This window comes from Lathamus discolor, chromosome 7, assembly GCF_037157495.1.
Source record: "Lathamus discolor isolate bLatDis1 chromosome 7, bLatDis1.hap1, whole genome shotgun sequence".
NCBI lineage: Eukaryota > Metazoa > Chordata > Aves > Psittaciformes > Psittacidae > Lathamus > Lathamus discolor.
This window is the reverse complement of record NC_088890.1, coordinates 20,483,545-20,499,575: the sequence shown is the minus strand read 5'-3', so window position 1 is coordinate 20,499,575 and position 16,031 is coordinate 20,483,545. Positions and strand designations below refer to the sequence as shown.

Here is a 16,031-nt window from a genome sequence, read left to right as displayed (position 1 = left end):
GCCTTTCACCCAGGAACGCCGGGTTGCGTTGGTTGGTTTTTTGGAGGGGGAAGTGGGGATGGCAATAACGGAAAGAACTAACGATGCTGGAGAGGTGAAAGCAACGGCCTCGCCTTTCCTTTGCCTGTTTCCTTTTCCCTTTTTCCTTCCAAGTGACAAGTTCTTGGGCTTCTGCGAAGGCTACAGACATGCTCAAGACTTCATGAGAAGCAAAGGCGTGATTTCCAGCAGTAGCACAGGTAAGGCAGCATTTGTTGTGTGGTTTACCGCAGCAGCAAAGTCCCTTTCCCTTACCTCCGCTGTGTTTATCGATCCCTTTATTTAGCCCGATGTTACTTTCACTCATCACACGTCTCCTCACGGTTACTGACACCGCGGGGCTGCTGCAGCCTCTTGGTCTGTGACACAAACACCACTGCTGTGAAGACAAACCCAAGGGAGCAGAGCAGCAGAGCTGAGGCCTCACCTCTGACGCTCCCGGTGCGCAGCAGCCATGGACATCGCCGCAGCTCCTGCCCTGCGGAGCACGAGCTTCGCCCCGACGCCTTCACAGCACCAGGAACCTGCTCTCGAAAGGAGTTACAACAAGGACATGGTTCCATAGAATCACAGGATGGTTCGGGTTGGAAAGGACCCTAAGATCACCCAGTTCCAACCGCCTGCCATGGGCAGGGACACCTCACACTAAACCATCCCACACAAGGCTCTGTCCAACCTGGCCAACGGGCAAGAAACGACCGCAGGGAGAACCTCCTGCCCCCACCTGACCCCTGCCAATGGAAGCACTGGGAAAAATAAATGGGAACCGATACCAAACTGATGATGACTGCTCTTCCCTGTGAGGGTGCTGAGGCGCTGGCACAGGGTGCCCAGAGAAGCTGCGGCTGCCCCATCCCTGGCAGTGCTCAAGGCCAGGTTGGACACAGGGGCTTGGACCAGCCTCTAGCGAAAGGTGTCTTGAACCACTCCTGTCATTTCATGTGTTCGCTAACTTAGCCTTCAGCTTCCCCAGCCTATACAATGGAATGGCATCAGCCCAAGTGCTGAGTTTTCAGGTGCGGAAATGAAGAATACAAGTCCTGCAAAGCAGCACCCACAGAACATGGTGGGATGCAGGGCTCTTGTTCTAAAGATTTTCACAGCAAGAGCAGATTTCCTCACAACACACAAGTAATGCTTTTGTTATTGCCAGGCTTACAAATGTAGCCTGTAATGCGAGTCAAGCTGTGACCTTTCAGGATGATGCAAGATCAGCAGTACTAAATCAAACACTGACACTTTAGTGATTAATCCCACAAATAAAACCATTTCTGCTCAGAAATGCAGACAGAGGAGTGTGAGATCTCCTCCTGCTCTGCCTTGCTACAGCTGAGCTCTGGGTGCAGTTCGGTCCTACCGGCTCTCACAGGAAATGTGAAAAGGCCTGGGCAAAGGCTGAGCATTCAAGTCAATAGCAGCAGATCTACCAATAATACATCATTGAAGAGAGGCTAATGAAGGCAGGAGGAAATATTCTCCTATTCATATGAAGTTCGTTCCTTTTACAGCTGTCCCTGACAGATCCCATCTTCCCTCCCCTCTGCCCTCCTGTGACATCCTCCCAGATGCATTTTCCCCTAAGGGAAGTGTTAATTTTACCAGCACAGCCAACCCCGCTCACACAGCAATCCCTGCCCTCCTCTCTCTGGATCTGCTGCTGGCCCCTTCCCTCCACCCGCAGCAGATGTACCAAGCTGAGCTACGGCACCAGAGCCCCTTCACACCACTGTGGCTGCTGAAGCTGCAGTAACCTGGCACAAAGTGCCTTGGGGCTGCCATAAAACCAGAGCAATTTGCCAGACTGCAACAGTGACATCTGCCCAAGGCTCCAAAAGCTGCAACTGTGCAGAGCTTTCCTTGAACTGACTTCTTCTAAAGCATAAATCCTTCCTTTGAGCCATTAACAGCAATGCAATCTATATGCAGAATGCAGATCTCCAGGGCTCAACAGAAAACTGTGAGCGCATCCAATCTTATTTGCTGCCCAGAATGTAACATCTAACGCTGGTATACTGACACATAAAGCATCATAGCTGCCAACTATGTGCTCTTGCTACTAGAGAATGAACAGCACTTGGACTTGGGGACTTCTTTACACTACTCCACAGCCATTCAAAACCGTTTTTTCTGCCTCTATAATACTAAAGAAAGGATCCAGACCATTGCTTTTGTATTACTTGCACAAATCTCAACTGATTTGCTGGCTGCTTTTCCTCCACAGATACCAAGGCATAACAAACAGAACACGAATCAAAGTGTCGCAGGGACAAGGAAGCCTTCTTGCCATGCAGGTATTTTGCCTGTAACTTAGGTGAACAACGCTCTGGCATTGTAAGGTGGCAAGGCAGTAGCACCAGTACCTCACCACAACCCTGCTCTGTATTCACAGAACTCCCTGAAATCATGAGAAAATATTCCACTTGGATTTTTCAGAAGCCAAATTAAAATCAGGTTATTATAAATAATGACATTTGGGAATAATCCTGTTCTTGAGCCCTTTAGCTCCACATTTCCAAGCCTTTCTACACAGCCACAAAACAGATGTGCTCATTTTTAAATTGAAGAAAAAATAAACCAGATTCTTGGGAAGCGAAGGAACACAAAACAAAACCCCCAGTGTTGGGAGACCAGCAACAACATTCTGAGAGCTGAGAAAGCTGTCATCTACCCAGCCGGTCAGACTGGAGAACAGTGAAGAGTCTCTCCTCAGGAAGCCTCCATTGCTGAGCTCTGCAGCCCTGATGTGGGAACCAGCTACACTACAACCTCAAACCAAAACACTTCAAGAACTACCACAAAGGATGGTGTTTAAGTCTGCTTAAGCAAGTGTATTGGTCTAATTCCTCTGCAGGTGCACATTAAGAATGCTCCTCTCCTTCCTGAGAGCACTAGAGAAGTAGGGTGACAAAAGAGAAGTAGCAATTTCTGCAACAGAGAAAGGGAGAAGCAGAAAGTGTCTGGCTATCCTCTGCTCCCTTAATAAGCTCTGAAACCCTATAGCTTGAGCAACCCAAGAAGAAACCCCAACACAGAAGAAAACTGATGCTAAACCTCAGGAGAACTTCCCATAGATGGACAGGCCCTGGCCAGCGGAAGGGCCAAGACCTGTCAATATGCATGGAAACAAACCGAAGCTCTTAGGAAGAACGTAAGTTATTCCATAACAGTGACAATACCTCTGATGGGAAAGGTCCCAAACTGAGGCATCCCTGATCCACTGCTCCTAAAGCCTCCAATAGGAAGCCAATCTCTTGATAGCCGTGTGTCCTTCCACGTTCCTCTGCTTCTGGCACTTCTGCTTTTCTTCTGCCCCTTCATACCCTCTCCCATCTAGAAAGGAAACGGGAAGAACAGAAAATACTAGCACGGTAGGACAGCAGAATTGCTGGAGCTTCATTACAACAGAGATCTGGGGCAGTGGGCAGTGATTTCAAAGGATCTCAGTTCATTTGCTCTTCTCTCGTAACTAAAGTTTTGTATTTCTTTTTGTGGAAAGTTTCACTGGAGAAAACAGCCAATGACTAAACTGTGGAAGTCCAGTAAACCACACAAACATCACTAACACCACTCTGTACTCCAACAAACTGCAGGTCCTGGCAACCTATTCATACCTTGTACTTGGTTCAGGACCAGTTCTCTGCATTTCACTCAGGTGACAAGGAAAGGGTTCTTTCTCCCCTGGAGAACAATTCCACTCTAGGGTGAGATCTAATCAGAAATGCTTGGTAATTAAGAACATTAAAAAAACCCAAACAAGTCCAATTCTTACTTGCTTCTTGCTTCATTCTTCTGTTCCAATACTGAAGTCAATGCACACCTTCCTCCTGCAAATGAGTCCGAGCCTTTAGCTCTAGGGGACAGAAACGTGAAATGGCAGCGCAGGCCTTGGAGAACACAACTGGTATTATTTCTAGCCACTCTCAGACTGGTTTGCTATATTGCTACCCTGATTTCCAGTGGTGCTAACAACCCAAGCTGAGTGTGGACCCGAGTCCCTTAGGGAGCAGCATGCATGTGCTGTGAAACAAACAGCGAAGTGTCCCCCGGTCAGACTGGTAACAGCCAACACAAGCCTCAAAACCAGAAGCTCATTTTAAGAAGTGCACTCCACTAACTTCTTCCTTTTCTGTGTTTCTTTTCCATGCGACTAACAAAGCTCTTTTATCCTGGTAAACATATTATCCAGCACATCCATGCAAGAAAGAGCAGAACTGAAACAGCAAGCATTTAAAAGTTAACACATTTATTTAATCCTCTTCTACACAAATAAAGATTTTAAAATACATGCTTAAGATAAGATTCTTTTTTTCTTTTAGAATTCCAAAACCCAGTTTAAGACATCATCAGTCTGGTTTAGAGCATCCAAAGTTGGGCATCCAAAAATCAAGGCAAATGAATTTTACTTCTGTCCAAGCTGATTAAAAGGTATTAAAAGACAATGCTAGAGATGAGATATACCTGTATGATCTCTGTATGTGTCCTGTGTCGATGCCTAGCTGACTCAACCAAGGTTGGTTTTGCTGTACTATGCACTTACTCAGCAGAAGAGACTCCACCACAAGCATGCTTAGACAGAGGATGGGAGGTGGAGATGATGTGACTTTCTTTGGCCTCACTGGACCTCTCTGGTGCAGCCTGCATGTTCTGCCTCAATCCATCTTCCCATGTCTATGAGTACTACGTAGAGGACAAAGCTGTTTTAAGTAAGCAGTGTTTTAAAATTAATACTAAGTAATCGCATTAGTCTCCAATCTGTGAAAGCTGGAACACAACATTTTAGCTTACAAATTTCTGAAGCCACAATCGCTGACTACTATAGCAACAAAATCACTAAGAAAACGTAAGCTGGTCATATTCTGAAACAATGTTCTGCTGCATGTCCCTGTGGCATTATTGTCAGTCCCCCTCCCGATACTCAAGCGACATTTAAACTACATTCTTTTCCAGTATCTCAGACCAACAGGTGTGTTGTTATTCACTCAGGTATCACGTATGTTCCTACCTGATTTTTAAGCATTGAGCATCTTGACGTTATCTACCAGAATCTCTTAATGACATTTCCAAATACTAACAAGGAAGCTAAATTAAGTAGCAGATACTATAACTGCTGGAAATGAAATGAGAGTATCTGCAGCAACAGGGGAACGCTGCACACACACTAGCTTACTTGCTCCCTGTTTCTCCCTGTCAAACCAGAGTGTGGTTAACAAAGAAGCCTATGTCAAGTTTGTAGTGCTCAGTACTAGTGAACTCCAATGAAAAGCAGTTAGCAGGTAATGGAAACATCTTACCCAGGATTGCTGAGAGCACCAGTGACACAGAGTGTCAGGCAGCGGGTGAGAACGATCTAGCTATGTACTGCACCACCAGCTGCTGCCCTGCAGGGCTCAGGGGCAGATCAGGTATAGCTCACTCGTTCCTAACTGCACGCAAGCGACATACAAGAGTAAACTTTTAATTAGTCAATTAGTTTAATTAGCAGAAAATTGTCTTTAGGTTTGTGTGACCCAGTAATTGTCTCAAAGCATTCCCAACTCAGCACCAGTAACAACACACAACTATGGCTCTAACAGCCACTGCAAGAGTCTGAGTAGTAAGAGTTTTTCCAACAGAAGCATGCACTATCCCTGCACAAAGGTAACGTAGAAAAGAAAGGAACCAAAGGAAGCTGAACAAGAACCTTAACTGGGAGACAGACCATTACTGACACCACCTCCTGGAATACATGGACCTTGAGTTTTCCTTTCAAGTAGAACCCCAATGGCACTGCCTGCTGAGTGAGAACCCTACAACCCAAGCACAACCAAAAGATGTTCCTAAAATCTCTGCTACACTGATTTCTATAGTTCCAAACCTGCTCCTATTTAAACAAAAGGGCAGCACTCCTCTGCTCTACATCACTGTAATACTCTGATAGCTTGTCTGTGAACACTATGAATAAACGACCTGGACAGACACCCAACTTGTCACATTCCGCTGATGGCAAGGATTCCTGAGCAGGAATTAGCAGCAGGTTAACAGCCAGCTCCTGCAGTGACATCACTGGGGGTTGTCCATGGAAGAAAGGCAGCTGCAGCCACTGCTTGCACCACCCCCTGCTCCATGCCTCCATGTCCCAACCCCTGCTCTTGCTGCCTTTGGAGGCACTGCAGAGGAGCCAACTTCAGTCTGGCTCCTCCTCTTTCGCCCCTGTATTTATACAGCATTATCACTGAAAAGTATCAGTTGCAGGAAAGGAAACACTGAAATCTACCAAGAACCTGCTATGGTGCAAACACATACTACTGAGAGCAGTGAGGGAGATCCATCAAAACTGCCAAGCAGCAGGAAAACACATTTCTTCTCTTTGTATTACTTCCAAAGTAATAATGGAAAATTATGCTCAGACCTTTTCCTTCCCCCATGCTGTCCCACCTCCTTCCTCCAGACCAGGAGCGAATTAAGAATGCTTTGTAACAACAGAACCTCTAACAAAGGCCTAATCACAATTCTTTCATTCATAAATAGCTTGTGTAGAAATGTGGATCTCCTGCTTTAAGTCAACATCAGCATCAGCGATTTGAGGGATCTGAAGGGATAAAACACACACAGTGTGGTCACTCACAATGGCCAGGCTGCCTTAGGTCATTAAACCCCCTCAGCCCCTTCCCCCTCATGAAAACACAAAGCTGCAAGTACTAAAAGAAAAGCCCACAGCCCCTGTTTAGGAAACGGGCAGCTGGAACACCCGGTGATGTCACCTCATTTCTGCACTGCCTGAGTCACAGGTTCCTGAGGAAGTGGGAACACCTACAGCGTTACTGTACAAAAGTATGGAAGTCTGGAAAAAGTTTGGAAGCATGAAATGAAAATAAAGACACTTACAGACAAAGCAAAACCGCCCAAAAATCACACCTACGTTATAGAGCTCCCTGCCTCTTAACACCAGTCTGAAAGAAGCTACATTAATGTGCATGTCCATCAGCAGCTCTCCTTTACACGGAGGCACTGAGCACCGGGGTGGGACGGAGATATTCATAGGGAGAGAAAACCACAGGGGGAAGGAACACCAATCTACTAGTTGTCAAAAACTGGAGCTCAAAGGCACTCTGTGGAGTGGAGCACGCCTGGAACCTCCACAGCCCCGTCCTTTCTTCCCAGCCCACTGACAGGACGCGGAAACAATCCAAGCAGCGTTTCTTCGCACAGTTTTAGCCCATACTGGTTTTGATTTAGATCGTAAAATCACTGCAGAAATGAGATGCCAGCTTGCATTCCCAGCACAGCAGCTCCTGCAGCGCTGCCTTGCAGGACGCACCCACTGCGAGTTCTGTGGAGGGGGCACACATTAGACCCAAAGGGAAATTGAGGGAAACACTATTGACTTCACCCGTGTGACGGAAACCAGACTAATGCCTCTCCTTTGTTAGTTACGCAGTGCACAGTAGTATTTCACTAACAAATCAAACAATGAATCATTCTGCTGAGATCTTGCAAAATCAAACGTCCTGGTGCCAAAAAGCAAGCTGAAGTTATACACAAGCCTAAATTTTTGGATACTCAAGAACTACTGAAACAGCAATCCACAGCCAAAGAATGTAAGAACAGAAAGTGACTGTATGGGAAAGGAGAGAAGTTACAAAGAGCAATTTTAAAGCGCCTGTGCTTTTGATTTGCAGCAGTACAACACTATGTATGCTGCTGTCTTTTCCTGTTAGCTTACTGAAACATTTTGTTAAGAAGTAATTTGAAATTTTCAGCATTTTAAATGAAATGCACATGTGAGTATGACCTTCAGTTCCAGAGGCAAAGTCCATTGTACTTTATGTCAATGTCCTATATAAACATCTACTCAAAGATCAAGAGGAAACAGGCATTTAGACAGCTACAGCAGATGGAAAGACAGTGTGTACTCCACGCCAGTCAGGAAACATAACACACTTGTTTTTAGGACTCCTGATTGTCCCTTTTTATCCCCAAGTCCAAGGCAGCATTGGCAAGGAGCTACAATGGCAAGGGAGCCCTGGCCTGATTAAACAGAAAGAAACCATGCTATTTCATTTGCAAAGTTCCAACAAACAGCTGAGAGGTTCTGAAGATCTCTTCAGACTGTCCTAAATAATTCCACCAGATTTGGACAAAATGCTAAGGTGAAGTTGCAACAGGCAGATAATGTTGTCAGGTACTGAGGGCAACAACTGGAACTTGAAATTACATGTGGCTGGAGTACTCATCTGCATCCTTGTCCGGGGTGAGATCACCTGTACTGGGAAATTAGGTGAAAATACTGCTGCCCCAAGATACAGAATACCTTAAGGTACTTAACATCATTGCTACTCGAGCTCATGCTATTAATTCTTCTGGGAGTAGGTTCAGTTCCCCTCCCGCAGTGCCAGTTTCCTTGGCCAGGTTAATATAATCCTCAAGTGACTCACTCCAAAGACTTCACTACAACCTGGACAAAACCCCAGTGGACTGGCTGGTGGAAGAACAGGAGTCGCTGAGTCTCAGCGACTGTTCTTATGAGAAAAGTGGCTACAAACTGGCACAAGCCATAGCCTATTTTGGTTAACTTTATACAACAACAATAGCCAAGAATACCTCAACAGAACAATGGGCCAGAGCACAGACCAGTTTCTTTGACCCAGGGTAACTGAGAATGAAAACCATAGATATTCTTTGCCAAGTACATAGATCCAATTTGCAGATATTTTTGGTTGGGGAATTAAATATAAAGCACAGAGTCCTCTGTTCTGTCCTGTCTGTCAATCACCGTTCACTAAGAAGAGCCACTGTTATCAGCAGGAGTGAACAGAAGGGTATCAATAAAATGAGAAAACACTATCAACAAATTGTTAGGGGGGTTTTAATGCAAAACCTGTCAAGTGCTGCACAGATAAGAAAATTAACTGTTTTAGAAATTATTACACTGGGTAGCTGAGGTGGTAATAGAGAGGGTATATTAACTGCAACCCATATATACATATATATATATATACATACATGTATAACCTGTGTGGGGCCACAGCATTTTTAACCACTGTTAGGTTCCTGGAGAAGGTCCAGGCAGCTGCAAAAGGGAAAGAGAGCTGGAGCTGACATGGGATAGGTAGGTAGGGGTTTATAAGTTAGGAATTTACATGCTCCTGTGATAGTCCCAAGTCCTTCTAATGTGGTATTTCTGTCTTTAAAAACAGTGAGTCCAGGTGCTCTAAAAGACAGAAGGTGCACAAGACTCTCATAATGGGAAGTTTCGTTTTGGCAGGATATACATGAGCACAACATCTGCACTGAAAATTAAAAAAAGAAAAAAAGAAAAAGAAGAAAAGGAATTAATAAAGCCATGTCAAAAGATTCAGGAAAGAAAAAAAATGCTAACAGGCTCGGGACATCTTCCAGACTATGTTTCTCAGGAAGTCTGCTACAGTTTACCATATTACAAATACTTCTTTAATGGCTCTCTTCGGAGTATAAATGCTCATTTGCTTCTAAGGAAAGTATTACATTAGTATTAAAAAAAATTGGGAAAAGCAGCAAGGAAAAATGCCCATCTAGCTCCTCATGCTCTCTTCAGCTTTTGTGTACTCTTAATGCAAAGTCCCAGCACAGCCAACCCCAGATCCATGGGGTCTGCAGCACAGGAACGGCTATTTGCACTGCTGGCCTCTCACGGCTGGCACAGTGACAGGGAAGGCTGGCTGTGTGCTAGCTTGAAACGTATTTATTTTTTACAGGAATGTTAGCTATCCTTCCTATTCCCATAAGAACAGAGAGTCAGAATTCTCCTTGAACTCTAAAGATACGATTCTACTTTGAAAAGAAAGTATATAAATATATCCTCATGGCTTCTGTCATGGCTCTTAATGATGCTGTAAGGCAGAGCTGTTGTTGATCAACAGCAGGAAAGCTGGCATCAGAAACTTAGTGATCTTTTCACACATTACTGGCACTAATGAGAATCCTACATACCAAAGTCTATTCTCAGTCACATCTCGGCCATCTCACTGTTTTTATGATTTGGCTTGAAAAAGAGGAAGAAAACTCAAAGGAAAGTTGGGAGCTGGGTGAACTCTTCATGGCCCAACACTGTCCCAGAGTATGCAATGATGAAGCAAGTACTGGTGGACTTGGCAGTGCTGGGTTAATCTTAAGGATCTTTTCCTATCTATTCCTATTCCTATTCTATTAGCAATTCCAATTAGACTAGTAAACATTCATTTAGAAGGAATTTGCTCAGTAAGAGGGAGAAAGAAGTGCTATGATATGATTATTCTACATGCACGACATAAAGTGCAGAAATACATAAAACCCGTTTTGTAAGACTTTTCAATGAGAGCACAGGTGAGAAACTAAAAGAAAATGCTTACGTACAAAAAATACTCAATTTTGATAATACTTCTCTTGCACATATTTAAAGCGAGAAGCCAAATCTTATACAAAGAAACAGAATCAGAAAGAACATTATACAGGAAGATGAAATAAGAATATCAAAGATGACAAAAAAAGAAATTTTAGCTTATGTCACAGGACACGATGCCAAAGCCATACAGAACACAGGGAAAGGAAAAATATTTTTCCAGGCTCAAGGTTAATGATTTTAAGGGCTGGAGCAATCACTACAGTTTCCTTTGATGTGACAAACTAACTACTGTGCCGCTGACTTCTGCTGAAGCACCCTCTCCCTTTAGATCTTGGAACTTATCAGCTTCCTTGGAATATAGATCCTATGGTTCCATTCCTCAGTGATTTTCTCAACCAACCTGTCTCGGCCATCCAAGTGCAATTTCATGGATGTAAGTATAATTTTCAAATTTGTGCCCTTTCTCCCTTATAAAGCCCAGCATTGAAGGCTTAAGACTCAAACTAGCCCCATGCTCCATGCAATAGTCTCATGTGGGCTAAATCACCTACTGGCTACGATTCTGCTGGCTTTAATGGCACTAAGACAGTTTACACAATAGAAAGGGCATGCCCTAAGTGAAACTTAATCCCAACCGACAGTCCATGACACTAGGGAAGGTGACTTCACAGCAGACTGTGAAAGCATGGATGAAAACAAGTGAGGGTTTTAAATAAGAAAACGCTCACATAAAATCTCAAGTTCTTCACTCTCTTGACTGCAGTACTATTCCATAACAAATTCTGGTCCCCAGCCAGCAGACACAGTGAATGGAGGGATGCCATGAAGAAATATTCTAGTTAGTAGAAGTGTGAAAGCAAAGCAGAGGCTATCATGCCATGAGTTTCTGTAACACTGAGCACAAAAATGATGTCAACAGCTCTCTGTTAAGATCTGCAATCTTCTAAGATTATTAAATGCCCTCAGATGTGACATGCGGGTGTTCCAGTTGCCTTCTGTGAACTACAGTCCCATCCACACAGCCATACAGTGCCATTACACTTCTGTTGGATAGTTGAAGAAGATGAGTAGGTTCCTCTGAGGCTGTTCGTTTCCCTCTTCCCAACACATTAGGTTTATTAGGGTTCTACAATGGAAGTTGGAGTTTGGGCTCTTCACTGGTGCCTAGGAGGACATGGCAGCACAAATCAAAGTCCTACTTCTTTCATGAAGAAAAGTAAAGATTAGCTTCTCCCATTAAACAGCAATAACTGGAGCTGTGGACTGTGCTGATATCCTGCATTAGTGCACACAAGCCAGTAAGCAAATATTTTTATCTGTTAATAGTATCTGAATGTGCATTCATTCATTTCAATGGATTCTCGTGATTTTTCACTCAGTAAATGCCTAGAAATTGCTTAAAAGCAAAGTAAGAACAATTCTGGTCTGCAATGAGAAAGAAAACAACATTATAGTTAGACAACGGAAGTTATTCCAAGTGCAACTGAAGTGTTTCTGAGCATCAGAGACATCTGGGAAGCATATGTACAGGAAACCGCTCAGCCTGAGAGAGTTGTGTTACTGAAATTACAGAGGTAAGGAAACATTACATTAACCCTGAGTTTTGAACCTTTCGATCTTGTATCCTTGTGCAGTTAAGATACTTTCAACGTAAAGCTACAGTGTGACTTCAACATGTCAAGCACAGTTTCAGCTGTTTAAGAAATTACTGATGTTCATCAGTGTTCAGAAAGATGTCTCCATTTTAAGTTTTAGATAACCAGAAACTGCAAAGAGATTTTCACACGCTATGGCCAGCAACTCCAAGAGATAAAAATACACATCATTCCCTTTGAACTACCCAGTACTGATTCATGATTCCTGCTGGACTATGGCATGGCTAACAAAATGGAAGTCATTCGAGCTCATAACTAATTATGTGTATTAACAAACTGCTTTCAAATGGTCATAGCATGTCATCAATCTTATTGTTCACTGCCTGACCACCAAATGAACAGTTTCCTTTGATTATTAATCTTTCAAAAAATATATTTCATTAATATATATTTTTATATTACAACGAAGTCAGTTAAACACGACATTCCCTTATGGCTTCTTAAGAAATCACATACATAGAATGAATATGATACTTAAAATAAATATAAATAATAGCTATTTTAGATACTTGATGCAAACCTCAGCATGTTTCAATAAATCTTTCATGACTGGAACATGGGAGTTGCAGATATCCTTGTTTTAGGCAAATGTGACCTGACAGAACTTCTTCTGATGTGGCAAAAGAGAGAAGCTGTGACATTATCTCCACCAAATATTCAGAGCTTATGTTAAGGAAGGTACTACAATTGGACTGACCAACTAACTTTCATAACATATACAGGAAATAAAGACTGCTTGGCAGATACAGTACTTTGCATTTTTTCTGAGTGAGTTAGCCCAGAAAGCCCACAACAGAAAGCTATAAAAGGGATTTCAAATACTCTTTAAAACATATTCCAAGACAAAACCCCATAGATTCGCTTTCGATTTTGTCATAATGCATTTGGGTATTTCACAAATCCTTTCTTCTCAAGTTATCTTTTCAATGCAAGGATTCTCAGAGTACAGTTTGTGCTCAGCCATAACCCCTGAAGCCATTCCTGACACTGCAAAAACTGAAAAACTTCAAATTCAACCAAAAAGAGCATCAGAATTGCTCTTTTGTAACACCTGTGAAGCGAGGAATGGCGACATCCGAGAACAGCAAAGTCCAAGAACCAATTTCTTATTTCAGTTAAGCATTTCTCCGAGTTTTGACTGAATCAATGATCTATCCCCCAAAGCAATTTTTGCTATGTAACTGAGCCTTCTCTCTAAACTTCAGGGGAGCCTGATCACAGTACCAATGCATTTTGGTCTTTCCTGTCTGAAAATAAGTCAAACCACATTGTTTCCACAGCATGAAATTATGAGATCTCTACAGAGAATAACACCTCCATTGACAAAGGCAAGAACAATCAATTGCACTATAAATATGCACTTTGAAACAGCAAGCAATGTTGTATAGGCCTTAGGTGTAGGTTCTTACCTACTCCTCCTTTCCTTAAAGATGCAGTTTAACTCCAAATATCAGAATATTCTTAATCTCTTAACAATAAATTCCAACTAAAAGGGCACAAATCTGGGAAAGATGAAAAAAGACATTTAGACATCCTGCGTGGACATGTCCATTGAGAAGCAAAAACTAAAAACTGCAACAAGTACACCACCAAAGTTTGCTTAAGCAGCATATTTTATACATAAGCCATATTTAGAAGCTAAAAAGAAAAAAAAAAAAAGACAAAAAAAAAAGACAATGAGGTTTAAACATAACCACATTGCTTTAGTTATTTACATAATAAAACTTGGAGACTTAGATCCATAACAGACTGCTTTGAAGGTGAAGGAATTAATGTCAAAATGTGGATTCTATTTGTTTGTATTTGTAGCCATCAGAATGGTTAAGCAATCGTTAGCTTGTCAAGAAACAGGTAAAAGGCAGGCTCCAGTCCAAAGCAGGTCATCTTCCATTTTATTCAGCTGATTCTCAGACTGTTTCATCATCACTCATATCCCAGATCTGCAACAAAAAAGGGAACTGTCATTTTCATTTCTGCAGTTCAACCATGCTATTAATACCCTTTTAGAAAATATTACTATTTCAAAGGAAGAATGAATAACGTTTTGTGGATTGTTGACTAGCATCAGTGGAGCTTTAGATAAAATTCAGTATTTTTTTGTTAACAACCTACACACCGTTCATTTGGGGGTATCTTTTAACATACACTTCAGCATTTGCTCCTGAAGTGCCAGCAATGGCATCAGTCCTTTGTCCCCATGGGGAACGACACTGAGTTCATTTGTTCCAGAACATAATTTGTGTGTTGGCATGGAATGGCCCACTAAGTTATCCTCTCATTTCACATCCTGACCACTAAAATATATCCGAAGAAATACAGAATGTGAATGGTTATTTCAACTGTAAATGCTTCTGCGCACAAAGCAGTATTTTATATGCCTCGTACACTGCAGCAGCGTTCACACTTGCACTGGTTAGACAAATAAGCACAAGCAACCCCATTTCTAGACAGGCAACAAGGACTGTTGACCTATAGCTTTAATAAACCCCTTCCAGACAACATGTATTTCTGGAATTTGCAAACATTCCAGAAAAAAGCTCCTCAGACCCAACCTGGGAGAACATCCCCAATAAAACATGCCTGTGCAGTCCTACAAGCTGCGTGAAACGAGAACTCGGAATGGTTACGTTTTCCCAATTCCTAGAAGCGTTGCAAAATGGTGTAAATCCTCATGGAAAATACTGAAGGAACAGTTTGTTTACAAAAGGGGAAAAAAAGTTTTCATCCTGCCCTAGATGAGCAGCTTGGAGCTTGCCAAGGCAAACAAGTCCAGCTCACCAGTCCGGGTCAAGGATGTGGAAAATAAATACAAACCCCCAAATCTTTAAATAGAGTTTATGGTATGATTCAAGCTGGCAGAAAGCAAGAAATCAGAAGTTGAGGCCAATAATCCCTCTTTGTCCAGCCCATTCCCACTGTTGAAAGCAAGGCCCATAGTCTGTAGCACTTACAAACACACGTCTGGCAAAGCAGCACAAAAATACCTTTAAAACTACACCATGAGGTGAGTCAAAGGCAAAAATGAAAAAAGCCAACCAGCAGCCCTGAAAGTGCCTCCTTTATCCACCGAACAGACACAGCAGGAGCGCACCCAGCTCCTCTGCTCTGTGCCTTCCCACCCACGGTCCCAGCATGGGCGAGGAGGCAAGTACACTGTACGCTCTCCCTTCTGCTGTTTGCTCTTGACAGAGGCTGTGAGCGTGCCTGTTACATCAGCAAGTCCGTGTGAGGAGAGCACTTCCAGGCAGGAACTGGCTGGCTGCTCCAGAATTCCTGTAGTGCTCAGAGAGCCCTTTTGCCTTACACGTTTAAGGGGCAGTGCTTGCCTCACCCTAACGCCCCACACAACACAAACTGCAGCTCCCTCGACACTGCCATTTCTGTTTGTTGAACCTAAGGAGAAGAAAGCAGCTCCCTGCATGTGGCCTTGACAGCCGGGACACACAGCCATGGAGGGCCTCAGGGAATGTGGAGATTCCCAGCCTGCGCCCATCGCACGCTAGCAGCAGCACCTACAAGCTCATTCAGGAATTACAGCATTGTTAACAAGGGATGAAAGTGAAGACTGAGAATGACTATTATATTCTTTCCTGTCTGAAGCTTTGGTCTTTTTTAGGAGGCTTTTAACATAAAGATACACACAACAAAACTGAAACTGAGGTTCACATGTATTAAACCACTACGCAAACATCCTGCACTGAGGAGAGTTACTTGTGAATGTTTTAAATGCTATTATTCTATTTCCAGGAGAACAGACAGTTTTATAACACAATTTATACTTCATCTTATGATCAGAGCAGTCACACCCACAGAATCATAGAATGGTTTGGGCTGGGAAGGACCTTAAAGCTGATCCAGTTCCAAACCCCTGCCATAGGACACCTTCCACTAGAGCAGGTTGCTCCAAGCCCCGACCAGCCAGGCCTTGAACACTGCCAGGGATGGGGCACAGCATTGTGTGTCAACTCTTACTAAGGTTTATAAAGAACAAGGCAGTA

General features: G+C 43.1%; 1 protein-coding gene across 6 annotated transcripts in view; it reads right to left on the bottom strand.

The window, feature by feature from the left end:
• Positions 1–4,265: 4,265 nt before the first annotated feature.
• Positions 4,266–16,031, bottom strand: part of ATG7 (autophagy related 7) — a 101,231-nt gene continuing 89,465 nt past the window's right edge. For 5 of the 6 annotated variants that reach the window (XM_065687117.1, XM_065687114.1, XM_065687112.1 and 2 more), the window contains one exon: positions 4,266–13,973. In XM_065687117.1, coding sequence (XP_065543189.1) covers positions 13,941–13,973 — 33 coding nt within the window. In that variant the 3' untranslated portion in view covers positions 4,266–13,940. The remainder of the gene's footprint in view (positions 13,974–16,031) is intronic. The other variant, XR_010614273.1, reaches the window with a different exon arrangement.